A 21137-nucleotide genomic window follows, 5' to 3' on the forward strand; every position below is an offset into this window, starting at 1 on the left:
TCCCACCCCTACCACAGGCTGTCACAACCTTGAGCGTGTTACTGGCATCTAGTGGATAGAGGCCAGGAGTTCACAGATAGCACCCCGCCCCCCACAATGAAGAACTATCCTGCTCAAAATATTGTAGTGCCAAGAATGAAACCCTGCTATAACCTAAAAGAGATTGAAAAGTTATCAACCAGTTGCAGTGTGGGGTCTGGGGACTTTATTTTTATTTTTATGTTTTGGGACAGGGTCTCCTTCCGTGGCCTAAGCTGGAGTGTTGTGGCATGAACGCCGCTCACTGCAGCCTCAACTTCCTGGGCTCAAGCGATCCTCCTCCCCTGTAGCTGGGAGTACAGGCGTGTACCATCACACCTGGCTAATTTTTTTTTTTTTTGTAAGAGATGGAGTCTCACTTTGTTGCCCAAGTGTGTCTCAAATTCCTGGGCTCAAGTGATCCTCCTGCCTCAGCCTCCTAAAGTGCTGTGGGGGCTTTATTTAGATCCTGATTGAAACAACCCAGAGTAAATGTTTTATTATCTTTATTAACTAATTAGACTTTAGAATACTGAATATTAAGAAGCTATTATTGCATTCCTTAGGGCTGATAATAGTATTGTAGTTATTTTAATGGAGGCTTTATCACTAAACAGATACCTCTGTTAAATTTAGGTATCACTAAATATCTTTTAGATATTGCTAAAAGATACCTTTGATATTTATGAATGAAATGATTGATTTCTTACATTTACTTCAAAATAATATGAAAGATTGGGGGTGAACAGAATTGGCCATGAGTTGATAATTATTGAAGGTGGATAATGGGACTGTTGTATATACTTGTATTCTATAATTTTAAAATAAGCATAAACTCTCAAAAATGGATAGAGAATGGGAGAGGAAACAGCAACAAGATTTTGGAAGCTGGAGGCAAATATATTAGTGATAACTGATTTAACCAACCTGAGAGAGCTGAATCTTAGGTCAGCAGTGGGAAAGGCAAACTGCTTTGCTTTACGGATTTCCCAAATGTCTTAGGAATTTGTGACATCAGGAGCCTCTGGAAGTGGGTGTGAAAGGATAGAGGCTTTCATTCAAAGCGGTTTAAAAAGGGCCCTAAACACCCTCTTCAGTTCCATGTAGCCAGGACGAAAATGGACTAAAAATTTTTTTCTGGAAAGAGTAAAATAGAAGTCTGGGTTGCACTGGTAGTTGAGTTGTGGAGCTGCTAAATAGGGATTAAATAACTGTGTGCATACTGGTTGATTCATTGCTCGAGGAATAAAACTAAAAGGCTCGCCCCAAATCTAAAGATAATGACAGGAAAAAAAAAAAACAAAAAACCGCCAGTTACCCTTCAGTGAGCCCACAATCACTATGCTCCATCTCTTCAGTCTCCCTATCACCTTTTTTATTTGTCACACTTAAATAAGAGCAAACACAGCCAAGGATTATCAGGCATCTCAGGAAAGTCTCCAACATGAAAGAGCCAAAAAACCATTGGCTGGGCACGGTGGCTCACCCCTGTAATCCCAGCACTTTGGGAGGCTGAGGTGGCCAGATCACTTGAGGTCAAGAGTTCAAGGCCAGCCTGGCCAAAATGGTGAAACCCCCTCTCTACTAAAAATACAAAAAGTAGCCAGCCATGGTGACACGTGCCTGTAATCCCAGCTACTTGGGATGCTGAGTTGTGAGAATCACTTGAACTCAGGAGGCAGAGGTTGCAGTGAGCCGAGATCATGCTACTGCACTCCAGCCTGGGTGACAGAGCGAGACTCTGTCTCAAAAAATAAAAAGAAAAAGAAAGAAAAAAAAAAACATTAAAACGAACTCTAAGGAAACAAGGATTGCAAAAAGGAGGACACCTTTTCTTTAACTATCATTAATATCTTCAAAGATACTTCAAATATACCATGACTTCGAAAGAATAAGGTGCTGTAAAAACAGTGAAAGCAGAAGCCTATAAATTGTAACAACACATAATGAAATGAAAAAGTAAAAAGAAGATCGAATGATGAATCTGGGAAAATCTTGTTAGGAAGAAAATTGGAAATACAGAATATCTACAGATTTCATTAGGAAAATTTAAGCATGTGTATTTTTAAGTATGTACTGTTTTCAAACCAACAAGGGAAGAGAAGATTGGAATACAGAACTATTTATCATTCTAGCAAAACACAGAAAGAAGGAAGGTATGATAAACAATAAAATTGTAAAAATAAATATATAAACATATGTATGCAGCCTATGTATATTTTCACCTGTTAAAAGAGGAAAATTGTTAGATGGGGGAAAATAAACATTTTTGTACTTTAAAGAGATATTATTAAACACCAAACAAGCTTAAAAGTTTATTTAGTAAAAACTATACCATGCAAATACTAAACCGTACAAAATGTTGTAGTACTGTTAACATAGAACAAAGTGAATTTAAGATGGAAGGTATCAATTGGAATTTTAAAAAAAGGGACACTACCTAATAATCAAAAAGAATCCATAGAAGAAACTATAACAAGTATGAACTTATATACATCTAAAATAGTCTCAAAAGGTAAAGGGAAAAAAAAAAAGAACCTCGGCCAAAATTATAAGGAAAAGTGGACAAATCCATATAGTGCTCTATGTACCATTGTAGTAGAGTACCCACCTGGTATAAAATGGCAAGGAAAAGGTAAATGAGATACAAGAATTGCAGGAGGAGTCAAAACTGCATTATTAACAATTGTGAAAAATTACAAACAAAACAACTCAAATATGATGGAAGATTAATAAATATGAGGTGGTATAGTTATGTAATAAATTATTATACAGAAACAAAAATAGATGAATTAGAGCCTTATGAGTCAACCAGGATAAAGCTTTTAAAAGTTCAGAGTAATAAATAAGGTTTTCAGGCTTATATTTATAATATTATATCTGAAAAGTTAAATACTAAATACTTATCCAAGATAGGTAATAATAGTATAAACTTGCATGGAATGGAAAAACAAATTCAGAGTAGTGGTAATCTCTGGGAAGGAATGAGTGAATTTGATAGGAGAGGACTACATAGGGACTTCAAGTATATATTACTTCCTTTAATAAAAAACGAAGTGTCTGTGACCAGCCTGGCCAACATGAAAGTTAGCCAGGCGTGGTGCTGCATGCCTGTAATCCCAGCTACTCGGGAGGCTGAGGCAGGAGAATCACTTGAACCCACGAGGCAGAGGTTGCGTGAGCCAAGATCACACGGCTGCACTCCAGCCTGAGCAACAGAGACTCTGTCTCAAAAAAATAAATAAATAAATAAACTAAGTAAACATGGAATATGTGAACATGAAGAGAGTGGCAGTACTTTTTTGTAGTTTTTAAATATTTCACAACAAATAACTCAAATAACTAAAATGAGTTTAGCTATCTTGAACAGGATGGCTAACCTAATCTATCTAAATCATTTTTGAAAAGCAAGAGTGGAGGGCAAAACATATCTTTTAGTATCTAGGAAAGCAAAAGTAAAGCAGAGGGCATAGGCTTGATCTTTTGGGTTTTACATTTGTAATAAAAAATCTGTTTTGGAACAAAAAGGAAATCAGAATAATTAATATGAGACGCAGAATTGTTAGTTACTTGGGGGAAATATGTTTTAATATGTATAAAACCATCATCTTGATTTGTGATTGGGTCAGTATTGTTACTAGTATTTTAAAGTTCTCTGAAAAGACCTCAGAAAGTCTCCAGAAATTTCTTGCATTGAAACAATCTTTCAAATTGCAAATTTTTATAGAAATTATTCCTAATTTTACATGTCCTTCTTATTTTAACAGGCCTATCAGCTCCTGTACCCAGGGGTCGAAAAGGGAAGAAAGTAAAAACTCAAACAAGCTCATTTGATATACAAAAAGCAGAATGGCTTCGAAAATATAATCCCGAGCAGCTGCTTCAAGATGAAGGCTACAAAAAACATATAAAACACCACTGTAATAAGTAGGTAGTAGGGTATTTTAAACACAACTCTTTAAATGTTTACTGTTCTAAATTTATTAATAATCTTTAAGCATGCTGATTTTGAGTACAGAGACAGCATGGTCTAGGGCCAATCCTAATCTTAATTTTACAAGGTATCCTTCAAGCAAATCATGATACCTCTTGTGTCATTGTTCTCACCAACAGATAAATAAAACTGGCCTCCAAATGAGCTCATTATATCTTACTTGGATATGAAATAATGATGATTATGAAGATTTTGGAGAAGTTCTTTATATATATGGTAGTAATAAGATTCATTTAATCAGAAGTAATTATTATTTCATTATTTTAAAATCTGTACACAAATTCCTTCCTAATTTTAACCCCATGGCCAAATATTTTAAACGATTAATATCTTTATGCCTTTTGATTCATTTTCCCTTGTTTTTAGGGTTTTGCTTCGTGTGAGAATGCTGTATTATCTCAAGCAAGAAGTTATTGGAAGTGAGTGTCAGAAAGTATTTGATGGAGTTGATGCAAGGTAAGTTAAACAATTTTTATTATTTTTGTTTGCTTGTTGTCTTGCCCAGGCAGCTTCAAGCTCCTGAGTTCAAGTGATCCTCCCGCCTCAGCCTCCTGAGTAGCTGGCACTATAGGCACACCACCACACCTTGCTTAAATGATGTATTTCTTTTATTTATTCATTTTTTTTGAGACAGTTTCACTCTTGTTGCCCAGGCTGGAGTGCATTGGCACAATCTCAGCTCACTGCAACCTCCGCCTCCCGGGTTTAAGCAATTCTCCTGCCTCAGCTACCCGAGTAGCTGGGATTACAGGCATGCTTCACCACGCCTGGCTAATTTTTTGTATTTTTAGTAGAGGCGGGGTTTCACCATCTTGGCCAGGCTGGTTTCGAACTCCTGACCTCAGGTGATCCACCCACCTTGGCCCCACAAAGTGCTGGGATTACAGGCGTGAGCCACCATGCCCAGCCTATTTTTATTTTTCAATAACATGATGAGGCAAAAATTATATGACCAGAATATTGTATATTAGGCGGGTCCTTAGTCTGTGAAATTTATAAGGTGGAAAATCCATGAAACTTAGGGAATTAACCCTTGCCAATTTGTTAGCTTTCTTTTATTGCTCTCATCTTGGCCGTCACTAGAAGTCACAATGTAACAATAGTAGTATTAATATTAAGAATGGTATCTAACCTAGATGCCATTAAAGCAGACATGGATTTTTTATTTATTTGTTTGTTTATTTATTAATTTTGAAACAGATTCTCACTCTGTCACTCAGTCTGGAGTACAGTGGCATGATATGGACTCACTGCAACCTCCACCTCCCAGGTGCAAGCGATTCTTGTGCCTCAGCCCCCTGAGTAGCTAGGATTACAGGTGCCATCACACCTGGCTAATTTTTGTATTTTTAGTAGAGACGAGGTTTCACCATGTTGGCTAAGCTGGTCTCGAACTCCTAACCTCAGGTGATCCACCTGCCTCAGCCTCCCAAAGTGCTGGGATTACAGTTGTGAGCACCACACCCAGCCCCAGACACAGACACTGATTTAATGACCAATTCATTCATTCCAACAGAAGTACTTTTTGAGTACTCACTAAGCACCAGGCACTGTGAAGCACTAGGAATAGAAAGACAAAATACAGTCTTGATCCCTAAGTTGTTTATGGTGTCAGTGAGCAGGAAATAGATAAAACTATACTGCAATGTAATAAATGCTTTTGTGTATGTATAGAATACCAGGGAGGTGCTACTAGAATTTTCTATTTCTAGTTTCATCTTGCCTCTTAATACTACAAGTAACCTTTCCCAATTTTCTTCTCCAATCTCTGTAAGCATCTAATTTATATAGTTCACTCTGCATAAACCTATTACTCAACCCCCCCATTCTCAGCAAATGATATTCCCCCAGCTTTGTAGAGAAATGTAAGCAAGCCATAAAACAGAAATTCCCTCAGCTTCCTGCCACCAAATCTAAAATTTAATTTTTCTGTACTCAGTCTTCTTCCCTCTTATTACAATTAAAGAAGTTTTATGGTGACTGACTTCTATATCCAACTATGATCCATTCAACACCCTGGTTTCTCATTTCCTTGACTTTTATCTACAGTTACCTCTTGTTCTCCCCACTACAGCTGCAAAGTCACCCGGTCATTCACTTGATCTTGCTATCACCAGTAACAGCACTTATTTAATCAGAATTTTGACAGTGACATCCTTCCTTCTAACTCATTTAACTTGGGTACTTTCATTATAATTCTCTAATCTCATCAGGATGTCCCCACATCTTACCACTTACTCACTAGCCATCACCACTTTCATGCCCCTCCTTTCCTCATTATTCAACATAGATTCTATAGTCTAGCAGTCTACTTGCTAACTAAAATCCTTATCTATTTCCTTTCACCTGCCTTTCCTTCTGTTCTAGATATCTGTTACAACCTCAACTCAGGTTAACCCCAGCTAGCCATTTACTTCTTGCCTGCACCTAAGTAGCTGAACATTTGTGGAGAAAATCAAGCAAGCCATGCTGAATGACTTCAAATTTGTGAGCATAGATCCCATTTCAAAAGAGATTAAACATCTACTGTTTAACTGTTGTGGCTAGTCAATTCATATTCCTACTCTTTAAGAGAACCATTTTGTACCTCTCTCCTCAAACCATCTTTCCACGCTGCAACTACCACCTTCCAATAATGACCTTGCTACATATTTCATGGAAAAAAGTAGACACAATCAGATGAGAGCTACCTTCAGTTTTACTTGCATATATGTCCACCTGTTCCTTCAAGATACAATAGAAATGTCCCTCCTCCTAAGGCAAACTTTGTGCAGCATGGAACTCGTTTCTCTTAACTTTTGAGGACTTTACTCTTACCTTTCTGGGACTTTACTTTTCTTTCTTGGATCTTTTTCTCTCTCTCTTTACTACATCATTCTTCTGGCATACATGTATGCCTTAATAGCAGTCACTTAAAGAAAGGGAAAAAACCTCTCTCAGTATACATTCTCAGACTCCATTTCCCTAATCCTCTTCACAACAAACTCCTTTAAAAAGTTGCCTGTATTTATTAGCAAGATTAACCAAGAAAAGAAGAGAGAAAATCCAAATCAGCTTAATTAGAAACAAAACAGGAGATATTACAACTGACACCATGGAAATACAAAAGATCATTCAAGGCTACTACAAATACCTTTATGTACGTAAACTAGAAAACCTAAAGGAGATGGATGAATTTCTGGAAAGATACAACCATCCTACCTTAAATCAGGAAGAGTTAGATACCCTAAGCAGATGAAGAGCAAGCAGTGAGATTGAAATGGTAATAAAAAAAATTACCAACAAAAAAAAAAAGCCCAGGACCAGATGGATTAACAGCTGAATTCTACCAGACATTCAAAGAAGAATTGGTACCAATCCTTTGACACTCTTCCACAAGACAGAGAAAGAGAGAATCCTCCCTAAATCATATTATGAAGCCAGTATCACCCTGATACCAAAAGCAGGAAAGGACACAACCAAAAAAGAAAACTATAGAGCAGTATCCTTGATGAACATAGATGCAAAAATCCTTAACAGAATACTAGCTAACTGAATCCAGCAACATATCAAAAAAAGGTAATCCACGATGATCAAGTGGGTTACATACCACAGATGGTTTAACATATGCAAGTCAATAAATGTGATAAACCACATAAGCAGAATTAAAAACAAAAATCACATGATCATTTCAGTAAACACAAAGCATTTGACAAAATCCAGCATCCTTTTATGATTAAAACTCTCAGCAAAATCAGCATACAAGGGACATACCTGAATGTAATAAAAGCAATCTATAACAAACATACAGCCAACAATAATACTGGATTGGAGAAAAGTTGAAAATATTCCCTCTGAGAACTGAAATTAGAAAAGGATGCCCACTCTCACCACTTCTGATCAACATAGTACTGGAAGTCCTTGCCAGAGCAATCAGACAAGAGAAAGAAAGGGCATTCAGATTGGTAAAGAGCACGTCAAACTGTTGATGTTTGCTGATGATATGATTGTATACCTAGAAAACCCTAAAGACTCCTCCAAAAAGCTCCTAGAACTGATAAAAGAATTCAGCAAAGTTTCAGGGTACAAAATTAAGGTACACAAATCAGTAGCTCTCCTGTACACCAGTAGCGACCAAGCTGAGAATTAAATCAAGAACTCAACTCCTTTTACAATAGCTGGAAAAAAAGAAAAAGAAAAAAAAAGATACTTAAGAATATACCTAACCAAGGACGTGAAAGCTCTCTACAAGGAAAATTACAAAACACTCCTGAAAGAAATCATAGATGACACAAATAAATGGAAACACATCCCATGCTTATGGGTGGGTGGAATCAATATTGTGAAAATGGCCATACTGCCAAAAGCAATCTACAAATTCAATGCAATTCCTATCAAAAGACCACCATCATTCTTCACAGAACTAGAAAAAAACAGTCATAAAATTCATATGAAACTAAGAAAGCGCCTGCATAGACAAAGCAAGACTAAACCAAAGAACAAATCAGGAGGTACCACACTACCTGATTTCAAGCTATACTATCACGCCATAGTTGTCAAAACAGCATGGTACTGGTATAAAAATAGGCACACATACCAATGGAACAGAATAGAGAACCAAGATATAAAGCCAAATACTTGACAGCCAACTGATCTTCAACAAAGCAAACAAAAACGTAAAGTGGGGAAAGAACACCCTATTCAACAAATGGTGCTGGGATAATTGGCAAGCCACATGTAGGAGAATGAAACTGGATCCTCTTCTCTCACCTTATAAAAAAATCAACTCAAGTTGGATCATGGACTTAAATCCAAGACCTGAAACTATAAAAATTCTAGAAGATAACATTGGAAAAACCCTTCTAGACATTGGCTTAGGCAAGGATATAATGACTAAGGACCCAAAAGCAATTGCAGTAAAAACAAAGATAAATAGCTGGGACTCAATTAAACTAAGGAGATTTTGCATGGCAAAAGGAACAGTCAGCAGAGTAAACAGACAACCCACAGAGTGGGAGAAAATCTTCACAATCTGTATATCTGACAAAGGACTAATATCCTGAATCTACACAACAAACTCAAATTAGAAAAAAAAAATTCCATCAAAAAGTGGGCTAAGGACATGAACAGACAATTCTCGAAAGAACAGATACAAATGGTCAGCAAACATAGGAAAAAATGCTCAATATCACTAATGATCAGGGAAATGCAAATCAAAACCACAATGCAATACTGCCTTACTCCTGCAAGAATGGTCATAATCAAAATAATAAAAAAAAATAGATGTTGGTATGGATATAGTAACAAAACACTTCTACACTTCTGGTGGGAATATAAGCTAGTACAACCACCATAGAAAACAGCGTGGAGATTCCTTAAAGAAATAAAAGTGTAACTACCATTTGATCCAGCAATCCCACTACTGGATATTTACCCAGAGGAAAAGAAGTCATTGTATTAAAAACATACTTGCTCACACGTGTTTACAGCAGCACAATTTGCAATTGCAAAAAAAATGGAACCAACCCAAATGTCCATCAATCAACGAATGGATAAAGAAACTGTGATATATATACATATGATGGAATATATACATACATACATATATACACACACACACATACATATATATCTCATATATATATGAGATGGAATTCTACATAGAAAGGAATGGATTAACAGCATTTGCAGCAACCTGGATGGGATTGGAGACTATTCCATTCCAATATGGAATGGAAAAACCAAACATCATATGTTCTCATAAGTGGGAGCTAAACTATGAGGATGCAAAGACATAAGAAATACAGTGCACTTTGGGGTCTCAGGGGGAAAGGGCGGGAAGGGGGTGAGGAATAAAAGACTACAAATTGGGTGCAGTGTATACTGCTCGGGAGATGAGTGCACCAAAATCCCACGAATCACCACTAAAGAACTTATGTAACCAGATACCACCTGTTCTACAAAAACCTATGGAAATACAGAATTTTTTTAAAAAAAGAAATTTGTCTAAGGTTACCCAGATAAAAATGGCAGAGCAAAGATTCAGACAACAAAAAAGGTTGCCTGTATTTACTATCTCTGCTTCTTTATCTTGCATTTTCTCTTTAACCCATTCCAATGGATCTTCCTTCTTCACTGTCTCACTAAAATGGTTCTTAACACAGCCCCTAATGACCTACAGTGTGATCAACTCTCTAAATTTACTCTCTGTCCTCCATAAGATGCTGTCTTCTGTGGGCATTTGTGTTAACTATACCCATCTGGTTGTCCTTTTTCTCACTACTGTTTCCTTTTCATTCCCTCTTGCTAGCTCTTATTTCTCTAACAGATCTCTAAATACTGGATTGACCAAGAGCTCTGTCCTCAGCTCTCTTACCTTTTTCCTTAGGTGAACTCATGCAGCTTCATCATACCCAATATGATCTATAAACAGGTAAATCTGAAATTTACATATTTCTCCCAGACCTCTTTCTTGAGTTTTAAGCCATCAGTCAACTGCCTCCCAACATTTCCACTTAAATGACTAATTAACATCTTACTTCCCCTGGCTTTTCCAAATCTCCTGTCTTCAGTCCTTTCTGTTTTCCTTCCCATGTACAAGTCTTCTCCATCCTAGTAAATGTACAACCCACTGCTCTGTTGTTATTCTTGATTCCTCTCTTCCCTGTTAGCTTGACAAAATACATGCCAAATCTCAGTACCTTTCACTATCTCCTCTGCCAAATCCCTAGTCCAAGCCACCATGATCTCACAGTTAGACTTTTGCAGTGGCCTCATAAAACTGGTCTGTTTGCCTCCACTTTTGCCTCTCTAGGCCTGTCCTTCACACAGCAGCCAGAGTGGTATTTCTAAAGCAAAAATCAGGTCTTGGCACTCCTTAACACCCTCCAGATGTTTCTAATTTCTCTTAGAGTAAAATTCAAATTCCATATGACCTACAAGTGCTTCCATAACTCTGTACCCACTTTCTTCACTGTGTCTCTCACCGACCATGCTCCAGCCACAGTGGTGGTTGTGTTTTGCCAACCTGTCAAGTTCATTCTATGCTGTTCTTCCTGATCCAAATATTCTTTCCCCAGGTCTTCCACAGAACCACCCCTTCAAATTATTTGGATCTCAACTCAAGTATTTCCTTCTTAGATAGACCTTCCCTGCCAATCTCAGCTTAAGTAGCCCACCAGTCATTCACTACTATTTAACCTTCTTTTATTTCATTTATAATGCCTACTACTACTTAAAAATTACGTTAATTTATTTGTATGTCTTCTTTTATTATAATTTAAGCTGCTTAAAGGTAAGTATGGAATCTGGGACATCGTAAACACTCAGTAAATATTTGTCAACTAATTGGCTTCTTTCCCTTAGCCTGACTGGATCTGATCCACTTGTAACTTTCCCAGGGACTGCTCTCTGTGGATTGTACCTTCTTTTTCCTCTTTCATTAGTTTCCCCCCTTTTCCTCCTCATTTGGATTTTAACATGTTTACATCTCCCTCACCTTAACTTACACATACACACGTGTGTGCACACAACACTTAATGCTTTTGGACCCAAAATATCTTCAAACTACCATATTATTACTCTCTTGATTTGACCGCCGAACTTGTTTTAGGGGGTTCACAGTGACCAGTCCTGTAATCCCAACACTTAAGAAGGCCGTGGCAAGTGGATCATTTGAGCCTGGGAGTTTGAGATGAGCCTCGGCAACATGACGAAACCCTGTTTCTACAAAAAGTAGAAAAATTGACTGGTTGTGGTGGTGTATGCCTGTAGTCCCAGCTACTCTGGAGGCAGAGCTGGAAGGATCACATAAGCCTAGAGAGGTCAAGGCTGCAGTGAGCTGTGATTGCACCACTGCACACCAGCCTGGGTGACAGAATGAGACACTGTCTCCAAAAAAAAAAAAAAAGAAAGAAAAGAAAGAAGCATCGGTGTTCGTTATCTTTTTCTTCCCTCCCATTCACTGTGCAATCTACCACAATGCAGCTTCTACCTCTTCACTTCAGATGTTCACTGATATTCTTGCCGCCAAATTTAATGGATATACCATAGTGCTTACCTTACTTTACCTTTGTTGACCACTTCCTTCTTTTTAAAATGCTTCCGTGGTACCATTCTCCTGTGGTTTTTCTTTTTACCTTTCTGCTTGCTGCTTTTCAGGCTCGTTTTCTATCTGTCTCTTAGAGTTCAAGGAATCTTCACATAGGCCTTCTCTTCTTGTCACTTACTCTTCTTGGGTGTTCTCATCTTTGTGGCTTCAATTTTTGTTTCTATGCTTATGTCTTCTAAATCCCTATCTGTAGCCCATGTCTCTCTTCTGAATTTTAGATCCATATTTCTCCAATGTGCCATGATTAATTACTCTTCTCTCCAGGTCTTTGCATTCTTGTTATAACATTCTTTCCTCCTTTTTTCCATTCTCTCCCTCTTCCTGCTCAGCCAACATTGAGTCAGCCTTTTATGACCTCTTAAATCTGAGTTAGGCACATAACCAGAGTACCCTGCCACAGCACTCATCACACAATATTGCATGTCCCTCTTTACAAGGGCATGTGCATGACTATCTTTATTATTGCCATTATTGGCATGTAGTGAATGCTGTTTAAATATATTTTGAGTGAATGATCTACCCTGGGGAAGTTAAAGGAAACTTTATGCAAGAGATGACACAAGTTAGTCTTTAAAAACAGAAATCAACAATACCTAATGTGCATGCGGCACTTAAATTTGAACCATGAGTTTTATATACTGATTGCCTTCTCTTTACAAGCAGGAAAACCTTCCACCTCAGATGGTAATCACAATGTTTTGAGCTTAGAGTGCCACCTGATGGTTGGCAAAGGGAGCTATCTGACCCACTTTTTTTCTCCTCTGGGATTCTGTTTCCAGTGTTCTTTCCTCTTTCCTTCATATTTCAGGGCTAATGCTTTGTTTAATCCTACTTAATAACTTATAAGTATCTCTTTTAACCGTATTTCTCATTTCTTTTTAACTTTTTCCATATCACAAGAAAATCATTCTTCCTTTTTCTCTATTTTTCTAAACTGAAGTCAATTGTGACCCTTTTGTTTTAAAGCAAAATTAGATATAATTAGGTGTTCATTTCGAGTGCTGACAAATTCCTTTAAGAATCTATAGAAAGATCTCTTCATCCACTTCCTTATATTTCTTGAGTTAAAAATTCTAGTAAAACATTTGTGAAAAATAAGTAAATTTGTTTCCTTTTTTTATAAAATTTGTAAGCATTTCCTTTTCACTGCTAGTGTCTTCTATCTCACCTATATTTTGATTACACATTGGGTTCTTGTCCTAGGAACATGTTGATCATTTGTTCGTTTATTTTTATATAAAAATTTGAGTTTCCAAAGACAGCCAACTTAGAATCTAACTTTTCCCATAGAAATAGGAAATTCCCCATTTCTTATAGGTCTTTGTTAAGACAGATGAAATTCTACTTTGTATAATTTATATTGTTTTATATCTCTGGTTATTTGAAAATTGGTAATTTATGAATACCAAATAGAGAAGTTCTCGACTATTCAACTTTTTGTAGTAATTTTCCTGTTCAGTCTCTATCCATTGTCAAATACAAGCAAATGTGTGTGTGTGTGTGTCTGTGTGTATATATACACAGATTTGTGTATGTATATATACAAATATATATTTGTGTGTATATAAATTGATACTTGTTAATCATTGTCAGATGTTAACTGTATTCTATGCTAAAGAAGACAATGACTTGAATCACTGTGGTAAAGAAGTGAACATTTCCGTCCTTCTATAGATGACATGTTTTTAGACATGTTATATATATAACTTGCTGAAGCTTTCTGGGAAAATAATAATTTCAAGTGATGAGCGAAGAATAAGAAAATTATATTTGCAAAATTGCCAGTTCTGTGGTTGTTACTCATAAAAACAACCAATCTACCAAATCAAATCATTATGGGTTTATTATTTTACTTTTTAATAGTCTTGTGATTTTATGGCGTTGTATTATTTATTTACAACATCAAAACAGCATTTGAGTGTTTTTTGTTTTTTGAGACAAGGTCTCACTCCCATGGCCCAGGCTGGAGTGCAGCAACATGATCTTGGTTTGCTGTAACCCCAACTTCCCAGGCTCTGGAGATTTTCCCATCTCAGCCTCCCAAGTAGCTGGGACTACAGGTGTGCGCCACCACACCCAGCTAATTTTTTGTATTTTTAGTGGAGATGGGGTTTTGCCACATTGCCCAGGCTGGTCTTGAACTCCTGGGCTCAAGTGATCTACCCGCCTCTGCCTCCTAAAGTGTTGGTATTACAGACATGAGCCACTGCGCTTGGCCTACACTTGAGTGTTTCAATCAAATTATGAATCAAAAATTTGCTATTACAGGGCATTTTCAGCATGGTTTTCTTAGCAGTAGTGGTCTAGAGGAGACATTACTTGCTCTGCAGCCTAAAACAGTTCATTTACCCTTTTAGGGCCTCAGTTTTCTCACGTGCGAAATGAAATAATTGAACCAGGTGATTATTGCCAAGTTGTTGGCTGACATAGTCTCTACTTCCAATAGAACCCTTTGTCTCTAAATAAAGAAAATCAGTGAAAGGATATGATAATTTAAGAAAATTGTTTAGTAAGCATTGTTGAAACTTATTTCTTCTCTTGGGCTTAACAATATTCGTTTATTTTATGGTATCTTTGTTATTGCACAATTTTGTAATTTTAATTGGTGGCAATTATGAATGATTAAAAAATAATGAAATCCTAAGCTCTCTCTTGAAAGCCACAATGCTTTAAAAGCTAAGTAAAATTTTACCTCCTTTTTGACTCATTTATAGTAATTCATAATGCCATATTATGATTTTCTTACAGTGACATTGATGTTTGGGTACCAGAACCAGACCACTCAGAAGTTCCTGCTGAGTGGTGGGATTTTGATGCTGATAAGTCACTCCTTATTGGAGTTTTTAAACATGGTAAGTAAGAAGTAAGGTAGGTGGTATCCCTTTCCATGTATAAGGCAATTCTGTCAGTTCTCAGTTCATTGATTTTCACTTAAACAGCTTTATTCCAGTAACACCTATGTTATATATACAGAATTAAAAGCATACACTACCAGACTATGTCAGTCACCACATTTCCTCCTGGGAGGGTGGCGTGTGTAACCTACCCTTCCTGGATGTAAATCTAAGACAACTTCCTCTCTCAGGAAGAGTTCTTATGTGAGATATGTTTGTGTGTTTGTGTGTGTGTATAATACAGTTTATCCTATTTTTCATATTAACTGATAAATGTAACTGAAATTTTAATTTAGTAGATATCTAATACCAGATCATTTAATGTTTGTGATAATTTCTGGAAAACATACTTAACTTATTTTAATATCCCTTTAGTCCAGAAATATCATCCACTGTAAATAATGAGGAATGCTTATAGGTATACACCTTTCTTCTTTTTATCTTTTTTTACTTTTGTAATTGGTGATGTTTTCAGGATATGAAAAATATAACACTATTCGAGCAGACCCAGCATTATGCTTCTTGGAAAGAGTGGGAAAACCTGATGACAAAGCAGTTGCTGCTGAACAGAGAGCGAATGATTATATGGATGGGTATGTGTGTTTCAGAGTCATGTATTTTCTATATGTCTCTATTCAATATCAGCATATTCTGTGTCACACTATTTATCTTTAAATGATGTAGCAGTAAGGGAATTGGAGTTTACAATCTGAAAGAGCTAAAGATACACTAATAGGTTAGCACTTACCTAACAGAATGTGATCGAGGAAGAGGTTGGCCATGCACCACACCCATTCTTTAGATGAGTTTTTCATTTTTTTCATTTTAATAGGTATATCATGGCCACTGAGTTCATAAACTTCTAGGGGCATAGAGGGGAGAAAAAGGCAAGAATGTTATAGTTGAAGAGACACATGATGACGTTTATTACATAGTCATCCCTCAATATCCATGGGGGATTTTGGTATCCAGGACACCCTGCAGATACCAAAATCCAAGGATGCTAGTCCTATATATAAAATTGCATAGGATTTGCATTTAACCTGTGCACATTCTCCTGTATGCTTTAAACTATCTTTAGATTACTTATAATTCCTAGTACATTATATATGCTATATGCTATGTAAATTGTTGCTGTACTGAATTGTTGAAGGAATAATGACAAGAAAAGTCTGTACATGTTCAGTACAGATGCCATATTTTTCCAAATATTTTCTTGAGACAGGGTCTTGCTCTGTCATCCAGGCTGGAATGCAATGGCACAATGATGTGTCACTGCAGCCTTGACCTCCCGGGCTCTAGTGATCTTCCCACGTAGTCTCCTGAGTGGGACCACAGGCACATGCCATCATGCCCAGCTAATTTTCTTCTATTTAATTTTTTTAAAGATGAAGTCTCCCTGTGTTGCCCATGCTGGTCTTCAACTGCTGGGCTCAAGTGATCTCCCACCTTAGCCTTGGCTTCCCAGAGTGCTGAGGTTATAGGTGTGAGCCATCATGACCAGCTTTTTTCGCGTGTTTTCAACCTGCAATTGGTTGAATTTATAGATATGAAACCCACACATACGAAAGGCTGTACCTGTTTTAAGGCCTTATGTAATCTGTCTTTTCTTACCCAAAGAGAAAAGTAGGATGCATGTTGAGGTTAATAAAAACACATTTAAAAGCGAACTTGCGGCCGGGTGCACTTGCTCACGCCTGTAATCCCAGCACTTTGGGAGGCCAAGGCAGGTGGATCACTTGAGGTCAGGAGTTCGAGACCAGCCTGGCCAACATGGTGAAACCCCGCCTCTACTAAAGATACAAAATTAGCCAGGTATGGTGATGTGCACTGGTACTCCCAGCTACTCGGGAGGCTGAGACACGAGAATCTCTTGAACCCGGGAGGTGGAGGTTGCAGTAAGCTGAGAGGTGCCACCGCACTCCAGCCTGGGCGACAAGAGCGAAACTCCGTCTCAAAAAAATAAAAATAAAAGTGAACTTGTGAGTAAGGGTACATTAGAGCTAGCTTTCTCCCTATTTGCTATATAACAGCCTTCCTGCTGTGTCTTGGAGTCTTCTGGCTAGAGAAGAGATGTCAGTCTGACCTTTAAAACAAACTAAAACCCTCCAACAAGACTTTGTTTGTCCTATCAAGTGAACTCTTAAGTCCATTACAGTTATTACAGCATTTGTTTGTATTTTAACAGGGATGTGGAAGATCCAGAATACAAACCTGCCCCAGCCATCTTTAAAGATGATATAGAGGTATGCATTGGATTATATTTTTAAATCCTCAATTTTAGATACTCTTTGGTTTCTTGTGTTTGCTTTTTCTTTTGTATTATTTTTTGTTTTTGTTATACATAATTCGTCTGTTCCTCAGATTAGCTAAGTAAGTGATCAACTGGGGTTGACAAACATCCCAAATAATCACTCAGAATTCACCTGATCTCCCCTTCTAGACAAGATGGGGACTGGCTTGGACATGTGGATGGAATGGGGCTTGCCCACCTGCTCTGCTTCTTAGAGCTGAGAAACACAGTGTCCAAGAGCAAAATCCCAAAGGAGAGTGAGAACTAGATACTAAATATATACTGCAAGAGTTAGAAACTATACCTACATGAAGAGTTTTGAGATAGAGGGTAGAGCATCAAGGACTTTTGAGTAGCCAAAGCATAGTTCTCAGTACTCTGTTTGTAGAATGTCAAAAGAAAGAAGAAGATGAAAGTACAGAAAATAATCTGTAGAGTGGGAAAAAGGATGTTAAAAGAGACAAAGAATGTCTAATATTGATGAGAATGTGGTAGAAGGCTAAATGACGCTAAAACTATCAGGTAGGATTTGCTGGACTTGGTAGCTAAGGGGCTTTGATGAGGGCACGAGACAAGGCTTGCTTCAGTGTGTGGACAATGAGAACCGAAATCCTGTATAAGGTCAGGAGTCTCAAAGGCCAGTAATTACTGACTAACAGCACAGAGAAATAACAAGGAAATTTATCTCATCATGGACTTTGGGTAAGAAAATTATTGTTTCCCTTGAGAATTTGTAACCGTAGACCCACCTTCTCTTGAGTTCATGGTTTGTCTTTTACTTTATCTGTGTGGTCCAAGAGCCCTCAGTATAATATAAAAAAGGATCAGTCCTTGACTGGTAATATATCTAGGGTGCCAGGTAAAAACAAAAAGCACCTGGAAGAAACAGTTCAACCCAGACTATGCAAGAGTCCCAAAGATGAAGCGCTCCATAAAATGAAGTAAAAACCCCAAGTTTAAAAATAATTGAGAAACCATTTACCATGAGTGAATGTTAGCATGCAATAAAGAATAAGTTTAGACCCCTGAGAACTTCTGATATATCTATTGAAATTAAAAAAAAAAATCCTATTGAAAATTTTTAAAGTAAATTTTTAAATGATTAAAGACATTAAAGAAAGAACCAAGAACAAAAGACAAGATATGATTTTAAAACACTAGGAAGATGTGAAAAAGATGATATTTAACTTTAAAAGTGGGAAAAGGCTGAGTGCAATGTGGCTCATGCCTGTAATCCCAGCACTTTGGAGGGCAAGGCGGGAGGATCACTTGAGTTCAGGAGTTCAAGACCAACCTGAGCAATATAATGGGACCCCATCTCTTAAAAAAGAGAGAGAAAGAAAAACGTGGAAAATACATTTATTGATATGTAAAACTCAACAAACAGATTAAACATTCTCCTGGAAAAGCAGATTAGACACAGTTCATGAAGGGAGAAATGATTTGGAAAACAGATGTGAAGAAATTATCCAGTATAGCATAATGGATTTGTCTGGACCAATCAGGAGAGATAACCCAAATAGTCATTTGAACAGGGAATGTATAATTTAAAGAATTATTATAATACAGTGATAGATTAGTAAAAAGTAAAGACTAAAGAATATAGGAATAGCATATAAAAGCAGCATCTACCACTCCTAGGACTCAGATAAAGCTCCCAAGAAAGAGTCCCATCCCTATCAGGGCCAAGATCCAGACTTTGGTAGGAGGATATGGCCATGTCTCACTGGATGGCAGAAAAGTTGCCAAAAAGCTACGCTTTGAAACTGCCTGTAAATCTGCCCTGTAAGGTTGCCAAGGAAGATTTTCCTGGGAAAGTGTCTCACTGGAAGCACTCTGCTCACAATACCACTCAAGAGGGAAGTTGCTGGGAAAAGCTGCTAAGGGTGCTAAAGAAACTGCTCCAATTGACCAGGCACAGTGGCTCATGCCTGTAATCCCAGCACTTTGGGAGGCCAAGGTGGGTGGATCATTTGAGGTCAGGAGTTCAAGACCAGCCTGGCCAACATGGTGAAACCCCATCTCTACTAAATATACAAAACTTAGCCAGGTGTGGTGGCGTGCGCCTGTAATCCCAGTCACTTGGGAGGCTGAGGCAGGAGAATCACTTGAATCCAGGAGGCAGAGGCTGCAGTGAGCCGAGATTATGCCACTGCACTCTTGGGTGATAGAGGGAGACCTGTCTCAGAGAAAAGAAACTGCTCAAATTGTGGGGGCTGGGCATTGGGGAAGTGGCCTTGCTATGGGAACTAAGCAATGGAAGTGCTCACCAGAATTAGGACGGAAAACCCTTTTCCTCCTACAGTGTCTCTCCAGTTTGCTTTACTAACAAAGCTTTATATCATGCTGACTGACAGAGGAAAAACTATTTAAAGAGCTATTTAACCATTTTCTTCGAGCAGGTAAAAAAAAAAGTATGAGAGGAGCTGGATGCAGTGGCTCACTCCTGTAATCCAGCACTTTGGGGAGGCCAAGGAACAGAGATTGCTTAAGCCCAGAAGTTCAGGGCCAGCCTGGGCAACATAGTGAGACTGCTTCCCTGCAAAAAATAAAAAAGATAACACTTGCTTGTAGTCCCAACTACTCAGGAGGCTGAAGCAGGAGGATCGCTTGAGCCCGAAAGGTTGAGGCTGCAGTGAGGTGTGTTCATGCCACTGCACTCCAGCCTGGACAACAGAGTGAGACCCTGTCTCAGAAAAAAAAAAAAAAGAGAGAAAAAAGAAAAATATGAAAGGCAATAAATTTGGAGCAAAGAGACTGAAATCAATAACCAACACAGTGGAATATGTATTAAAAAATTTAGAAACAAGGAGGATAGCATGATAACGTCTGGCATGTATCGAATAGGTATTCCAGAAGGAGAGACTAAAGAGAATAAGAAGCACCATAGCAGCTGAGAATTTTTCAGATGTTATGAATACATGACTCCTCAGTTTCAAGAAATACAGTAAGTCTTAGCAGGATAAATAAAACTAAGTCCATTCCAAGAAACATAACAGTGAAATTGAAGATATACCAAACAAAGAGAAGATATTAAAAGCAACCAGAGGAAAAGAGAAACCTACAAGGGAATTATGATTCTAAACTTCAGGCTTTTTTAAAACAACAATAGAAACTAGTAGTCATTGATATAAAATTGCTAAAGTTATGAATATAAGGTAATACTGGAATAGCTAATTAAAGATGCTTTGTTGACAAAAACTGTATCTACAGCACAAGCAAACTGCTTAAGGCTGAAAAGGAAAAGATTTGTAGCTTACCTAATAACCAGATATGAAAATGAGTAAGTTATCTAACAGTTGGTATAAGAAAGGGGAAAAAAACACACTTAGCAATAAAACCTAGGGCATACTCACAGAGGAAGGTTGGAGGAAAAGAAAGTAGCTTAACAGTAATCATAGAAAAGGAAATACTTTTAGTAAATAATTGTCTAATTGTCAAATGCAATAGAGAAGTGTGAAAGGATGAAAACGGAGAATAAGCAATTAAAAGTTTTATTTTTGCTAAATTAATTATTTAACATTCCATTGGGGGAAAAACAGCTCTCTATTACAAAGAAGTTTGATTCTCTTTTCTTTTTTTATGTATCTCTTGACCCAATTACCCTGTGACAAGTTTCTGTTTTCTTTTAAAAGGATGATGTTTCCTCACCAGGAGATCTTGTTATAGCAGATGGAGGTAAATTGCACTTACTTCTATACTTAGTATTATTGTAAATTCATATTCTAATCATACTATGAGATCAATAAACTATTACACTTTTATAATGTTTCACATATAAACATTTTTATTGACTGCAGTTGTAATCATTATAGGACATACTAGTTGACTGGGAATTTAACAGTACTT

The 21137-nt window shown here is 37.4% G+C and overlaps 1 protein-coding gene across 29 annotated transcripts in view; it reads left to right on the top strand.

Annotated features, from left to right (window-relative positions):
- CHD9 (chromodomain helicase DNA binding protein 9) overlaps window positions 1–21137 on the top strand; it is a 273480-nt gene that overhangs the window by 217427 nt on the left and 34916 nt on the right. For all 29 annotated transcript variants that reach the window (XR_012428685.1, XR_012428683.1, XR_012428687.1 and 26 more), the window contains 6 exons: window positions 3786–3945; window positions 4379–4468; window positions 14850–14953; window positions 15471–15588; window positions 17184–17241; window positions 20924–20966. Coding sequence is in view for 23 of the 29 variants with exons in the window: in XM_074026669.1 (XP_073882770.1) it covers window positions 3786–3945; window positions 4379–4468; window positions 14850–14953; window positions 15471–15588; window positions 17184–17241; window positions 20924–20966 (573 nt within the window). In the remaining 6 variants the exon portion in view is untranslated. The remainder of the gene's footprint in view (window positions 1–3785; window positions 3946–4378; window positions 4469–14849; window positions 14954–15470; window positions 15589–17183; window positions 17242–20923; window positions 20967–21137) is intronic.

The sequence above is a fragment of the Macaca fascicularis genome, chromosome 20 (assembly GCF_037993035.2).
Source record: "Macaca fascicularis isolate 582-1 chromosome 20, T2T-MFA8v1.1".
Lineage (NCBI taxonomy): Eukaryota > Metazoa > Chordata > Mammalia > Primates > Cercopithecidae > Macaca > Macaca fascicularis.